The sequence below is a fragment of the Pteronotus mesoamericanus genome, unplaced genomic scaffold (genome assembly GCF_021234165.1).
Source record: "Pteronotus mesoamericanus isolate MK-2021 breed Mesoamerican mustached bat unplaced genomic scaffold, CSHL_Meso_final scaffold_651, whole genome shotgun sequence".
Lineage (NCBI taxonomy): Eukaryota > Metazoa > Chordata > Mammalia > Chiroptera > Mormoopidae > Pteronotus > Pteronotus mesoamericanus.
The window spans coordinates 34561985-34578146 of NW_026555325.1; the positions used below are offsets into that span (position 1 = coordinate 34561985).

Genomic DNA, 16162 nt, shown 5'->3' on the forward strand with positions numbered 1-16162 from the left:
ATCAATGTATCTTTTTCTCTCTCTCCCCTCTCCCCCCCCTCACTCTCTCTCCATCCTTCCCTCCTTCCCCATCCTCTTAGTCTCTAAAAAAAAAAAAAAAAAAAAAAAAAAATCAATAAACATATCCTCGGGTGAGGATTTAAAAAGAGAAAATAGCCCTGGCTGGTGTGGCTCAGTGGATTGAGTGCCAACTTGTGAACCTAAAGGTCCCTGGTTCAATTCCCAGTCAGGGCACATGCCTGGGTTATAGGCCAGGTCCCCAGTTGAGGGCGTGCAAGAGGCAACCAGGTCAATGTATCTCTCACACATTGATGTTTCTCTCCCTCTTTCTCCCTCCCTTCCCCCCTTTCTCAAAATAAATAAATAAAATCTTTTAGAAAATAAAATAGGTTTGGTGCCCTACTGAAAAATACATTTTTAGAAAAGGATAAAAAGATAAATCTCTCAAGCATCTGAATGGAAAGTAGTATTATTGCCCAAATAGGGAATAGAAGAGGCAATGAGCTCAGTCTTAGACATGCTGAGTGGAGACATTTAACTAGAGATATTCAGGGCAGAAGATATATGAATCTGGAACTCAGATGCAACCTGAGCAGAATGTGTAAATTTAGAAAATAGAAGTCAATAGACGATTAAAATCAGGAAAGGATGAGACTGCCTAGGGAGAAAGTATAAAAGAGAAGACAGCCAAGAACAGAAACCTATTATTAGGGAGCAAACATAGGAAGTATATAGCAAGCATAAAAGACTGAAGGAAGAGTAAGACAGATGGGGAGTTACTGATAGTGTCAAATTCTGCAAAGGAATGACAAAAATGAGTACCAGCTTTGGCATTCACATCACTATTGCCTTTTGCTATAGTTCTATCAAAAGCAAACATATTTAAAAGGCCTTAAATGACATAAAAAAAATAGTTAAAATATATAATCTGTACCACCCTGTACCTTTACTTCCACATCAATTTCATACTAGTTCATGCAAGCACTTTGCAAAAAACAAATTATTAAAAATTGTACGTAAAAAATTAAAGCTAAAAATTTATGACTACAAAAGAAAAGTATAATTTATCCCAGGAATAGAATAAACATAATTGTTTATTGTTCCTTGTATATAATGTTTATCTAATAAACATTATTACATATAAAAATTCAGTGGCTTGTCTGTGTATAAAATTTTTATAATCAAATATTTTTAAAAATCTAGCCAGCATGAAAAATAAATATATGCCAATTACTTATTAAGCACCTAGTACATACTCAGGTTGTTTTTAAAAGTTTGCTTATCTGTCCATTCAACAGACATGGGAATCTCTGACTCTCTACTTAACTTTATCTGCTCTTTAGGATGAAAATGTTCTGATCACCAATATTTGCAGCCTAGAGAATCTCACTCTAGAGAGGTTCTTTAAGCAATCAAGAATGGAGCCTCTACAGTAAGAAGAAAAAGTTAAGAATCAGCCAAGAAGACTTCTCCAGGGCACACATAGGCCTCATACAAGCCCTATTAGGAAATTAGTAGACTGCAGTGGATTAAAGACAGCACACATTTTTTTGCCACTCCTCCCATAAAGAGAGAGCCTATTTTTCCCCCACCCTCTTTGTCTCTGGTCTGGTATCACCACTTCTTTTGACCAAAAGAATTAAGTAGAAGTATGTTGTGCCATTACCACACTTTCACTCTCTTGGGAACTACCCACTGTGCTATAAAGATGTTGGGCTGGAAACCACTTGGAGAGAAAGAGGCCAGGTAAAGGAAGGCAGAAATGCCTGACTTCCAGCCAACCCTGATAAGACTCCAGGCCTGCAGGTGTGGCCATCTTGGACCTCCTAGTACTGACTAGCCACCAGCTGAGTGCAGCCACACAAAACATCCAAAGTGAGAAAGAATCATGAAATAAGAAATTGTTATTACTAAGACCATGAACTTAAGGAATGGTCTGCTACACAATAGAAAACTGTAACAATGAACATAATTATCTTGTGGTTTTTTTAAAGCATTTCCTACAGTGTTTTCCCTAAACAACAGTAAATAGCTTTTAAAAAATCTGTGGCCACAATTATAAATAAATGATAGATAGATAGATAGATAGATAGATAGATAGATAGATAGATAATCACCAACATGTTTAAAACAATCTGTGGTTAGTCTGTGGCAAATTGACAAAAGGCAAGTTGCAGAAACAACCAATTCACATTCCCAGAAATATCAATTAAGCAAGACAAGTACTCCCCTGGTACAGTTCCTGAATGTTCAGAGTACACAACTGTCCCCCAATATCCATTCTCTCCTTCATTCCAGAATTCTTAACATATAGCCATCAAAATAGAGACATTTTCCTAGTATTCCTTGCAAATAAATTCTGTGACTAAATCTAGACAAATGGATGTTAGCAGAAGTTAGCAAAGGGACAGGGTGCCGCTCAGCTTACCGAGAAAAAAGTCCCTAAGAGACTGCAGGCCAAGTAATTTGGCCCCTTGATGCTTTGGATTACCAGTTGTCTGGAATTTATAACACCTTGAACCAGGAAGATGAAGGCCCCACCCTTGGGATGGCTACGGTAAATTGAAAGCATCTGGAATTCCTCAGGACTTCATAAAGTCAAGTCAATATACCAATCTCTGACTGCAAAATTCATTTTTACATAAAAAAGAAACTTCTGTTTAAGCCAAGGTTATCCAACATTCTCAGTTGAACCTAATCCCATCTCATGCAGTGGTAGCAACCAGGAGAGCTGTCCAATGACACAGTAAAGAAGTCTGAAATATCAAAATCTGGTTTCTCGAACAAATGCAATATAATGAAAGAAAGATAGCATTTTAAACAAATGGTGCTAGAACAACTGGACATCCACATGCAAAAAAAAAAAAAAAAGAATCTAGATACAGACCTTTCACCTTTCACAAAAATTAGCTCAAAATGGATCACAGATCTAAATGTAAAAATCCAAAAACTATACAACTCTTTAAGGGCCCTGGCCGCGTAGTTCAGTTGGTTAGAGCATGCAGATACACCAAGGTTGTGGGTTCAATTCCCAGTCAGGGCACATATAAGAATCAACTAATGAGTGCATAAATAAATGGAACAACAAATCAATCAATCAATCAATCTCTCTCTCCCTCTCTCTCCCTCCCTCCCTCCCTCTCTCTCTCTCTCTCAAATCAACAACAAAAAAATTACAACTCCTAAGAGCTAGGAGAAAAACCTATAGCAATGACTTCTTAGATACAACACCAAAGGAATGATCCATGAAAGAAACAAGAGATAAGCCAGAGCTCGTTAAAATTAAAAACTTCTGCTCTGTGAAAGACTATATCAAGAGACTGAGAAAACAAGCCACAGAGTAGGAGAAAATATTTGCAAAGACATACCTGAAAAAGAACTGTTATCCAAAATTTACAAAGGACTCTTAAAATACAACAATAAGACAAACAACATGATCAAAAAGATGGGCCAATACCTTAACAGACACCTTGCCAAAGATGATATATTAATACAAATAGCAAATAAGCATATAAAAAGATGTTTCCCATGATATATCATCAGGGAAATGCACATTAGAACAAAAATGGGGCACTACTACATACCTATTAGTGTGGCCAAAATCCAAACACTGTAAACACTAAATAAACACTGATAAGGATGTGGAGCAACCGGAACTCTCATCCACTGCTAGTGGGAATGCAAAATGGTGCAGACACTTGTGTTTCTTACAAAACTAAACAGTCTTACCATACAATCCAGCAATTATGCTCCTTGGTATTTACTCATACAAGCTGAAATTGTATGTCCATATGAAAACCTGTTCCTGGATGTTTATAGCAGTTTTATTCATAATTGCCAAAACTCCGAAGCAACCAAGAAGTCCTACTGACGTCAGTGAATGGATAAACTACAGTACATCCAGACAGTGGAATAGTACTGAGCACTAAAAAGAAATGAATGATTTAAGCTACGAAAAGATATGCAGAAAACTTAAATGCACATTACTACATGAAAGAATCAAATCTGAAAAAGCTACATAATGTAAGATTTCAACTATATGACTTTCTGGGAAAGGCAAACCAATGGAAACAATAAAAAGATTAATGGTTGGGGCAAGATGGGTGAATAGAGCACAGAGGATTTTTAGGGCAGTGAAACTACTTTGTATGACACTATAATGGTGGGTACATGTGCCATTATACATTTGTCCAAACCTATTGATGGTACAACACCAAGAGTGTGGCCTAAGATAAACTCTGGACTTTTGGTTGATTACGATGTGTTAACATAGTTTCATGAATTGTAACAAATGTACCACTTTGCCAGGAAATGTTTATAATAGGGAAGGCTAGATGTGTAAGTGCAAGCAGTATACAGGAAATCTCTGCATCATCCCTTCAATTCTGTGAAACTAAAACTGCTCTTAAAAAATGAATTTTTTTTTTTTAAAAGAAGCCTCCAAGGCTCCCACCTACAATAATACACTGGCCAAAGAGGAGTTAACTTATAAGGGGTCACTCAGGTAAGAAAAAGCAGAACAAATCTAGAAACAAAATCTTCATACACTAGGTATGTTAACAACCAAACACAACTGCCAAAATTCATCAAACTGTACATTATTAAAATGAGTGAATTCTACTATTTGTAAAGTATACCTCAATAAAATGGGGGCAGGGGTGTGGGAGGAGAATTTAATTTAAATGCATAAACAGCACATTTATACTGGATAATCAATTAGGTTATTCTCGTATACAATAATCTTTATTATGCTTTATAACTAAAAACCATATATAATACTTAAGATGGCCAACTTTAAAGTAGTCTCATTTAAAGTCAAGCTGCACTGACTGCACTGTGATTCTAGAATAAGTATGTTAATATCTAAAAGCTATGTCTTGCTTACAGGTGCAATAGAGCTCACAACATACATGATGACCATATCTTGCTTTCCAGTTTATGACAGCACCCTACGATACTTTGCTTAATTATTTGTTTTGCTTATACTGTATTTTCACACTATTTCATTTTACTTTGCAAGCAGCCTACATCACAGCAGGAAACCCCTTCAAAATGCAAACCTCTTCAGCTTCAGGAGAAAAATTAGGACAGCCACACTTGTTTATGTTTTACATTACAAAAATTTAAGAACGGCCTTCCTTGGTCATACCATGCTCCTTTCACTAACCAATCCCTGTGACAGGCTCCAAGGGGCTCTTTCCACAGCAAAGAACATGGTTGTCCTACTTGCCACCAATCTAAAAGCCTAAAGCACATGCCAAAATACTTTATAACCTTAATAAATCCATTTTGGATCTATTTACCCATTAGCATACCCTAATCACTCTTGAGACACTGTACATTTTAAAGTTAATAAAAGGCATTAAAATAGAAGGGTAAATAATGAAAAAAGTAGACTGAACATTCAGGTTGCAAGTGTATAGATTTATATGATAAACTCCACATACTGCCTTATTTGCAATAATTCGCTTTAATTTTAAACATTATGGAACTCAAATATTTGCTCTCACACCTTTCAGATTTAGCCCTTTTATAACAAATATCCTTTATCTGGCAACTTCCAGCGTTAAATTTAAAATTATCACCTCCTTCTCCAGTAAAGATTTAGCTATCCAATCCCTGATCTACCAAAAATGTAATCAAATTTATAATGGGGCTTTTAAAACTATTTCCTAAAATATCCTACTGCATGGCCTTTGGTAGCCAGCCTAGGTGGCAGCCTACATAGCCAGTCAGCAGCAAAATCAAATTTAAACTAGTCCATTTCCACTTAAAGTCAAAACTGTGTATCTACTAACAGTGTTTCAAGCAAACAGCTGATCTGGTTCAACTTGATGTTTTAACTCTGTTGCTTCTTCCTCTGAGTTTAAGAAAAACAAAGAATATAAGTAACTCAAGTCTCAATACAGTATCTATATAGAAAATAGAACATAAAATACAACTAAACAAAATCTTGTTTTGCAACATATTAATATTCCAACTTCGTAAACTCTTTCAGTTTAAATTTAATTACCCATGAGTTCCCATTTCTACAACAGGGGCCAAAGTATTTGCAAGAAAAATATGAGGAAAGCCCAACATTCACCTACCCAACATTTGGCAATCCGACAATACCAATTTTCAAGGAGGTTCCAAATCTTCCAATGATCGGGGGTGGTTTAATTCCATCACCTCCCTTTTTGGGGGGCATCTGAAATGTCAAAACAAACATACATAAAGAAAAGTTTTACTATCCCCATCAACCAAGAATACATTTCACCATATAAAACATATTATTAAATAACAGATTAATAAAAAATACTGTATATATCAATCAAAAACTGACACAGCTAAATCCACTTTATTTTTCAACAAAAAGAAAATTTTAAGTTCTACAACAGATCCTATTCTAATAGTTGTCAAAGCAGTCACTCCTGAAAAGTCCTGAAAAGCATGACCTAAAAACATGTGGCATCGTAAGTCAAAAATAAACTTAAAAAATAACTGCCAACCTTCCATCCAGACTATTGACAGAACACTTTATTTCTTAATTCTGACATAAGGTTAAACCAATGAAAACCTTAGGAAGCAGGAGCACAGAGGAGAGTCAAAGAAAACCTATTCTAGAACCACCTGCAACCAAGTCATCTACACGAAACCATCCGTCTTTTTTTGGAACCTGTTCTTTCTCATTTGCCCCACAAGCACCACTTTTCACATGGATGAACCATAATGATATCAAGGTCTTTCCAACCAAGTCTCTCCCAACTTTGGCACTGTAGGTATACGACTCCTAAGCAATCTCCGGAATCTACACTCTTATTTCTAGATGTAAATGAATCCACTACCCCTTTTTTTATTTACAAATCGAAACTTGCTCAGTCCCGGGGCATCTGGCTCCAAGCTCCTCCGTGCAGAATTAATCCCACTTTACTACTGAAAATTGAACTCACGAGGATTGCCAACCTCACGGTTTATAAACTGCGAACTAAAAATGTCCCTGTCTTGCGGATCCAGTTGAACCTGGGGCCACGCTGAGGCCCTGCTCACGAATTCCAGCCTTTGATCCCTGACGCCGACGGCCTGGGAGCTCCCTTCTCAGGGTCTTAATTATCTCACACCTGTTCCCGGCTAAACCCCAGGCCTCCGAAGCACAGCTGCCAAGAGCTGAGCCTCTTCAGTCCTCTGGCCTCCTAACGAGAGATGATCAGCCGCCCTGCCAAAGCGGGCCCCTACCCAACATATTCCCCCGATGGACTGGGCCTCTGGCCGGCCAGGAAAGCTTTTCCCACAACGTGCCGGCGTGAGGCGTGGGCCGCTCTGGGGAGTCGCGGCCTAGTCCGAGAGCGCCTCATTCATCCACACACCCCACGCTGCCTGCTGCCCTCACTCCACCCGGCCGCCTGGCCGTTGCCTGACGCTGGCCCCAGAGCAACAGGCCAAGGCGCCGTACATGCGGCGGAGAACGCGCCCCCAGCCTCCCAGGGAACTCACTGTGCTCGGGGCCAGCGATGACACGGGGTCCCAGAAACAGAAGCAGATGGGTCCTACCGGCAGCAGGAGGCGGGGAGGAAGGAGGAGTGAGCACAGGCCCGGCCCCTCCGCCGAGCGGCACGCACGACGGCAGCAGGGGCTAAACGAGCGGGCCGGGCGCCGGGCCGCACCTGCGCGCAGGCCGCGCGCTCCGCCCCTCTCCGCCCCTCTCCGCCCCGCACACTCGCCCACTCCGTCCATTGGTTCGATCGGTGGGGAGGCGGGAGTAGGGTGGGAGGAGCCGCCCTGGGCTGGATCAGGCGGGAGCCAGAGTAAGAGCGGAAGCTGGCCTCTGCCACACCTCGAAACCTGAGTCTTCGGCCCTCTCAGCAAGTGTGATTTCTTGTCCCTGGTTCTCCGCTTCCTTCTGGGAGCGCTCCCTGCGTTGCCTGCACACGCTCGCTCGCCAGCTTGCACTTTTACACTTCACCCACTGGGCATCGAAGCACCCCCTCTCACTGACGGCCGGCCCGCCCGCCCAGAGACGAGTCTCCTGAGGTCTGGCGAACAGCAGCTCCATCCCTGCTTGGACTCCTACCGACTTCTCGGATACCACAGCCCTAGCTCGCCTCATTTGTCTGTGACTTTAGTCAATCAATCCGGGTGGTGAGAAGCTGTTAAATAAATGTCTTAAAGGAAAAAGGGAGTAAGGGAAGTTTATGATCTAAGGGTTCCTTCATCACCTATCCTTCAGGCATTTTTCAGGGATTGGACCCCAGAATGCTTTTAATAGAGCCAATTCGTCTCCTACCCCCACCTGCTCACCTTTCCCTTCGAATGGTTAAGAGCAGGGGCCTGTAGAATTTGGGAAACGTAATTTCCAGTCTGGATTCTACTACTCAGTATCTGTGTGACCCTGGACAAAGTAATCTAGAAGCTTCTTTAATTGGAACTCCTTGTAAACAGCAAACTAAACCATTTTTAGCCCTATGAGAGTGATCTGGAAGCGAGTTAAAGAGCTTTTTCTGTAAATTTGGAAATTCTTAAAGACACAGGCAACCTGATTCGATATTGGCTTTATTTCCTTTCTTAATATTCATAATATGTACTATTTATATTTTCTCAGTCTACCTACCTTATCACCAACACTATATATTTAATAAAACAGTGTCTGTCTCAGTACACCGTAGCTACAGAAACAGAGGGGAGCTAACTAGTCTATATTTTGTACCCACCATCAATATAAACTTTTATGAATAACCATAGCAATTCCTAAATTGTTTACTGCTGTTTCGGTAGTGAAATTCTACAGTTGGTTTTCACACTGCTTCTTGTGGAAAAAGAGAGGAACCATTACTTTAAAATCTGACGAATCCCAGAGAGCCCTCTCTGCCCAGCAACTAGCCACTCCAATAGTAATTAAAAATGTTCCCTATGTTTAGCAGTAGAATCATCTTCAACTTATCAAAGTCTTTTGGCCTAGTTTCACTATTGCTTCAATTTCAGTATCTCTCAGATCTACCCATTCCCTTCAATTTCTTGAAAGACTATCAAGTCCTTAAGTTTACAACTTTCTTACTTGCACTTTTGACCACCTTTAAAGTGCCTTGACAAAGTGAGTCACACAGATATCAGTGAGCTAGGTATTTTCAGGAGTGGGCCAATTGCTGCTAACAGCTTATAACAGATCTCCTTTACCAATTCACTTGCAGTCTGGGTCTGGGAGGAAGTCAACTCACTCATGAGAAAGAGGATCTGATAGCCTAGTTTAGGTAAAGTGCTGCCAAGGGTCCAATCAGCTGTGACCAGGCAGGGAGGGGTCATATAGTAGAAGCATCCTGTGAATGATCTCTCTCTACTAATAAAGCATGTAAGTCTCAGAGAAAACCCTAGTGGGTATCTATTATTCTCCATGATAAATTAAGAATTAGACAAACAGGATATTAAGAGTTTATACTAATGCCAAGCCTTGAGCCTTTTGCATAAAGGTAAATCTAGTACCTGTTGGGCTTAGTGATTAAGTGAAGACTAGAGAAAAGAATCAGAAATGATCTAGAATAAAAATTGATCCAAAGATTTGTATCAGAGGAGGAATAAGACTTGACCATCAGGTCAGCTCAACATAAGGTTGCTACTGAGGAAAGATCAATGGAATGGAAAAAAGTAGCCAGAACCCATTTTCACTCTTTGGGGTTATTAGCCTTTCAGAATTTTTCTTTCCTACCCAGGCTTCAGCCAATGACTGGGGATCAAGTGAGTTAACCAAAGGTCACAAAGGATCTGAGAAGCGGTTTGGAGTCAGTAATTTTTCCCATAGAGAGTAGCTCGTTAGAAATCCAGAGATTTACTGATCTTGTACAGAAAGCCAGGGGACAGGAAACAGCAAGAGTAAACAGTGGATAGGAAGGAGAGGAAGAAGATAGGATTAGTGCTACGTTTGTCATGGGTTTTCAGGGCTTGACTACAACTGTTGGTCAGCTTCGCCCATATCTCTTACAGGTATGACAGATAACTAAGTAATAGTAATAACTACATTAAAAGGGAAATTGAGTCTCGATAATAATTTTTCAGGAAAAGGAAATGGTTTACAAAAAAAATTGATATCCTGGGGGCTGGTAGAATTGTGAAGATGTTAGTCAAAGGGTATACACTTGCAGTTGGAAGGTAAGTAAGTTCTGAGGATCTAATGCACAGCATTGTGATTATAGTTAACAATACAGTACACTTGATCCTTGAACAACGCAGGGGTTGGGGCGCTGACCCACCATATATTTGAAAGTCCACATATAACTTTTGACTTCCCAAAAACTTAACTACTACAAACGTGCTGTTGACCAGAAAACTTACCAGTAACAAATAGTTGACTAACACATATGTTGTATGTTATATGTATTTTATACTGTAGTCTTACAATAGAGCAAGCTAGAAAAATTAAGAAAATCATAAGGAAGAAAAAATACATTTACAATATTTAAAAATATCTACATAAGTGAACTCGCACAAGTCAAACCCATGTTGTTCAAGGGTCAACTGTATTATATACTTGAAAGGTGTTAAAGGACTAGATCCCAAATGTTCTCATCAGAAAAAAGAAATTATAAATCTGTGAGGTGATGAAGCCGTTAGCTAATGCCATGGTGGTAATCACTTTGCAATATATAAGTTTATCAAAATCAACACATTGTACACCTTAAATATACATAATGTTATATGTTAACTGTATCTCATTTTTTAAAGTACCCTATATAGTTATTAAATAACATTTTTTATGTTTCCTGTGTCAGATTTTTTTCTTTCTCTACACTAAGCTTTTTATATCATACCCAGTGTCCAGAAAATAGTTCCATATATATAGAATATCCTATTCTTCACTTTTTATTGTTGTTTATGTAAAATTAACTTCTTGACTACTTACTCCATGCCAGGCATTGCTCTAGGCTTTGGAGCAGTGAAGAACAAGATAAATACGGCCCTTGCCCTCAAGGAGCTTACAGTCTGGAAGAATAGACAGACAAGTAATTACACAAGTAACTGTCTGAGAACCTGGTAAAAATTTATAGGATACCTAAATATTCTGATTACAATTTCAAGATCTAAAATAAATGACCTTGATTTTCACTTACTCTCAAGACTTCTGATATTATGTCCCATGCGGTGCTTAATCACTTCCATTCCCTCTTCCATTACCAGCAGCAATCAAACCCTGTCAGCCATCAGCAAAGCAGATTGTTAATTTTCACTCTTCTACTTGACAAATAATGATTTTGAATTTTGACCACAAATTACCTGTGAAGTAAAACCCGTTTAATCACCTACTCTCGATTCTGTGCGCACAGTATTTGAAGGAATGCTGATGGACTAAAGAGCCAGTTATCATCTCAGAAACTACTAGAGTTTTGTTACCTAATCTCTTGTAATTCATGGATAAAGATTTAGAGATTCTTAAAAGAAATCTTTACATGCTATTTTCTCAGAGGAAACATAAAAAGACATATGCTAATTTAGAAAAGTACATATATTATTGAAGTATTAGCTAGGATGCTTTTAGCTGCAAGTAACAGGAATTCTGATTCAATGGAAATTTATGCTATGTAACAGAAAGTCCAGAGAGGGAGAACTTCAGGATTGAGAGATTTAATAGCTTAAAGCTACTTGCAAGGATCCTGGTTCTTTCATATCAAGGCTCTTGTCTTCTCTGAGTTTCCTCTGGTTTCATAGGCAGGCTAACAGCAAGAAGACTACTGTAGCAATTCTAGGCACCACATCCAGAAATAACAATATTCAGAGGGAATAGGTTTGGGGCAGGGGGTTGGGGGGCAAGAAATCAGCTCTTCCTGTAACTCTTAGAAAATGGGGGAACATGTCTTACAAACCTTACAGCAGATTTCTTCCATTGTATAAAAGTGGTTCTCATGCCTATACCTGAAACCAAACGCTGGCAGAGAAAATGATGTTAACCTGAGACCATTAAACCCACCCTTATAGCTGAAGAATAGATCAACTTTCTCTGGAGCACATGGCTGTGTGGGATACAGATAGGTATAAGAGCAAAATTAGGGTTGTATAAGAAAAGGTCACCAGCTGTGTCCACTAAACCTCCTGAATGATTTTTTCAAGATAACAGCTTGAGCACAGTGTGATAATTCTGAAAGTAGTCATTGTTACCCTGGCCAGTGTGCCTCAGTTGCTTAGAGTATCATCCTGTGGGCCTAGGTTCAATTCCCAGTTGGGGCGCATGCCCAGGTTGTGGGTTCAATCCCTGTTATCCCTGTTAGGAGCACATACAAGAAGGTGGCCCATCAATTTTTCTCCCTCACATGGATGTTTCTCTCGCTCTCTCTCTCTCTCTCTCTCTGCCTCTCTCTCACTTCCCTCTCTCTAAAGGTAATGAAGAATGTCCTCAGGTAAGGATTAAAAAAAATCACTGTCACTGATGGTCATCTGATACAATTGCAATGTAATAAATGTTGGCACACCTAATTCATTGAAAAAACACTGAAGAAAATTGATCATTTTATAACACTTAACGGTGTTATAAAATGAAAGCATGTGGAAGTAATATTTTTATTAACCTTTATAAGATACTTAAAACTTTAGTCATGGAGAGGGAAGATTACTTACCAAAATGTGTCACAAGGGTCCTGTCAATTGAACTGGAAATTGGGGGATCTCATACATGGGCCTAGGTCACCAAACTCACGACTTCTCAGGTTAATACCAGCTCAGCATAACATTTCATCTTCACTGCAGTTTTGAACCTATGTTCATTTCAAAGGATATTTGTACTAGTCAGGATAGACTAAATTATAGTAACAGACAATTTCAGAGTTTCAAAAAATTTCACGGAATAAAAGTACTTACTTTATGTCCACCGGACATCTGCCAGCTGTCTGTGAACTAGCTTGGCACTTTAGGGCTGCTTCCGTCTCAATCCTTCCATATCAAAGTGCCCCCCTACACACACATTTCATGGGCCAAGTCACATGGACACATCTAATTTCAAGGGGCAGGGAATCCTTGTACTCAGAAGTAGAAGCAGGTATTAACATAGAGTAATAATGCCTAGCCCAGTATTTACAATAGATTCCATGAAGTACATTCTTTCCTAAATCAATTTGCTATTGTCAATATATGAAACACAGAGTCAAAGCTGCCCTTATTAAGAAAGCAAATGTTACTTTAGTGGTACCTACTCATCCTATGGTCCCTTTTCTAAGATAAATCCATTCCCCTCATATGACTGAGGAGGTAAGCCTGCATCTTCCTGTTTATATTACATAAACTCTAGCCACATCTAAGTGAATCGGGGGTGGGTGACAACCTGACCCAAGCAAGGCAATCAAGATTGTCTTTCTCTTGAGAAGTTGGACTTAGGATAAATACTATTGACTATTAAAAGGAACATAGAGTCAAGACTATGCAGACACTTTCTTGACAAGTAGAGATAAAGCTCTTGCAAAGAAAGAAAAACAAAACAGGCAGCAGGAAAAAGAGTATGTAATTAACCATACACTCCTTTAATCACAAATTCTGACTTTCCAGTTGTAGTCAAGTCCTTCTAAAGCTCTGTATATTTTCTGACTTTGAGGCCTGTTAGATAATCCTGTGTTTTACCAAGAACTGCCATTTTCTGTTTACATTGGTTTGCAATGAGTTTCTTTTTCTCAGACAGTGGTTGCAATAGTCAAAGCAAACAGGAATTTTTTTCTATCCTAAAAATTATGAATGTATATTAGAGGCACATTTTGTCAAATGTTCCTCTTGCCTGTGGTTTTAAATCATAAGACATTATTTTCTGAAGCATGTTCAGTGGAACAATGATCTTCCATGCTGCTCAATGGAACAAGGGATCTAAGATTAGGAAGAGCTATGTCCTGCATCCCCCTTCTGGAGACTATAATTTTCATTAGTTTATTTAAGGGTCTGAGATGTTCTGCAGTAAACAGACCTGTTAAATCTCTTTCACCTAACATTACCAAATGTGTACAAACTTTTTCGGATAATACTCATTAAAATCTCTCGGAGCATGCGCTCTGTGGACAGCAACTCTTTGAAAGTTGCTATTAAATAGTGATTTAGGAGTACTTTTTGTTGCATTAAAAATCTGTGAAGAGTACCCTCTTTCCACTCTGACCAGTGTGGCTCAGTTGGTTGGGCATCATCCTTCAGAGTGAAAGGTTGCCGGTTCAATTCCCAGTCAGAACACTTGCCTGGGTTGCAGGTTCAATCCCTGGTCATGGTGCTGAAGCACCTGATCAATGTTTTGCTCTCACATTGATGTTTCTCTCCCCCCACTTTATCCCTCCCTTTCTCTCTCTCTAAAAATAAATAAATAAAATCTTTAAAAAGAAAAAGAGTACTCTCTTCCCTTGTTTTATTAACAACTACCAAATGACAAAAATGATTACTTAACAAGGAAAAAAAAAGTCAGTACCAAACCTAAGGAAAGCATTGCTCCCACCAGATGTCTCACTATCAGGATGAGATTTAGAATTACAATTGAGTCTTGTGCTTCATTTTACTCTGAATGAGAAAATGCCTTTTCAAGTGGAATAAAAGAGCTCCAAACAGTGGGATGAAGCATGTAGCTTTTCTTGAGTGATCCTGAAAAATTATTAAGGGATTTCCCTCCAGAAACTCTTTGGGATGTCCTATCCACTAGCTAATAGAAGAACTCCTATTTAGCTTAGCTACTGTTTTAATATTACTCCTGCGCATTATATCAGCAATTTTTAATCTTTTCATCTCATGGCACACATAAAATAATTACTAAAAGTCTGCAGCACACCAAAAAATATATTTTTTGCTGATCTTACCAAAAATAGGTATAATTTTTATTCATTCACATCGAATGGCTATTGTACTGGCTGTTGTCATTTGACAGTCTAAGGGAAAAGAGGTCAGTGCCCCTGCCTAAATAATCAGGTATTGCATGTTTTCAAAAATCTTGCGGCACACCGGTTGAAAATTGCTGCTTTATACAAATCAACAGGACTAAAAAAGACTGCTTAACACTTTGACCCCCTGGCCAACTGAAGCAGTAGCAGCTTAGGTTGGTGCTCCTTTATATTAGAGACAGATTACATAAAATGACCTAAGAATCAAGAGAGAAAGTAGGACTGTGCTCACAATCATCTTCAAGGTCAAACAATTTCTTCTGCTTCTGCTTGTCCTAAGAGATTTTTAGGTTGAAAGAACAAAAAAGATTATCAAATCCCTAATTTTGTGCCAGATACTGTGCTAGTCACCTTACATTTGGGACCTAATTTACTAACTCTCTTAAGTATATATTATACCCCTTTTACAGATAAGACACAAAGTTTGTAAGAGGTTAGGCAATGTTATCACAGTCTTATTGTCAGTAGTTATTGGGGTGTATAAAATCAACTCCATCTGACTCCAGAGTTATTATACTTTCTATGTAAATATGCTTGTTTCACAATAGCCAAATGATGCTTTACACATAGTAAATTATATGGTCTAACAGTATAAAGAAAGAGGTATGTGTGTGCTTGCATGCATGCATTTGCTTTTTACTGGAGCAAAAGATTAACTCAAATACTTCATGTAAAACAATTTGACTTCAAAGGGAACTTCTGGCTAAGATTATTTATTTTTTTAATTAATTTATTTATTTTTAGAAAGAGAGAAAGAAGGGAGAAAGAAAGGGCGAGAAACATCAATGTGCATTCTCACATACCCCAACTGGGGACATGGCCGGCAACCCAGGCATGTGTCTTGACCACAAATCAAGCTTGAGTGACCTTTTGGTTCCTCAGGCTGGGACTCAATCCACTGAGCCACACCAGCCAGGGCTGGGATTATTCCTTAATTATGAATATTTCAGTTCAGTAAATAGGACTAATAGCAGTATTGGAAGACATATTCAATCTACCTGTAGGCTTTGCTATTCAAGGACAGACAAGAGCCTGGAAGCATTAAGATTTCAGTGTCCATGACATGACCAGAATGATCTAAATGGAAATAATGAGTAAAATGTTTTGTCAGGGAACAGTTTATTCAGAGAATCCTGGATGAATTGCTGTGAAATCACTGGTGAACTATTCAGTGATGCATGTAAGTAGGAAGATGAGGTCCCAGAAACTGTGTTTCTTCGCATTTTGTCTTTTAACTTCAATTCTCTTTTGAGTTTGGAGAAAAGTAATTTCTAATGATGCTTATAAAATAAACAAAAACATTGCTTGACAGA

At 38.8% G+C, this 16162-nt stretch overlaps 1 protein-coding gene across 1 annotated transcript in view; it reads right to left on the bottom strand.

Moving 5' to 3' along the window:
- OLA1 (Obg like ATPase 1) overlaps positions 1-7635 on the bottom strand; it is a 174161-nt gene extending 166526 nt beyond the window's left edge. Inside the window, exons 1-2 of the mRNA XM_054562371.1 lie at positions 7474-7635; positions 6090-6190 (exon numbers count right to left, since the gene is read on the bottom strand). Of these exons, the coding sequence (XP_054418346.1) occupies positions 6090-6190 (101 nt within the window). The 5' untranslated portion in view covers positions 7474-7635. The remainder of the gene's footprint in view (positions 1-6089; positions 6191-7473) is intronic.
- Positions 7636-16162: the final 8527 nt, after the last annotated feature.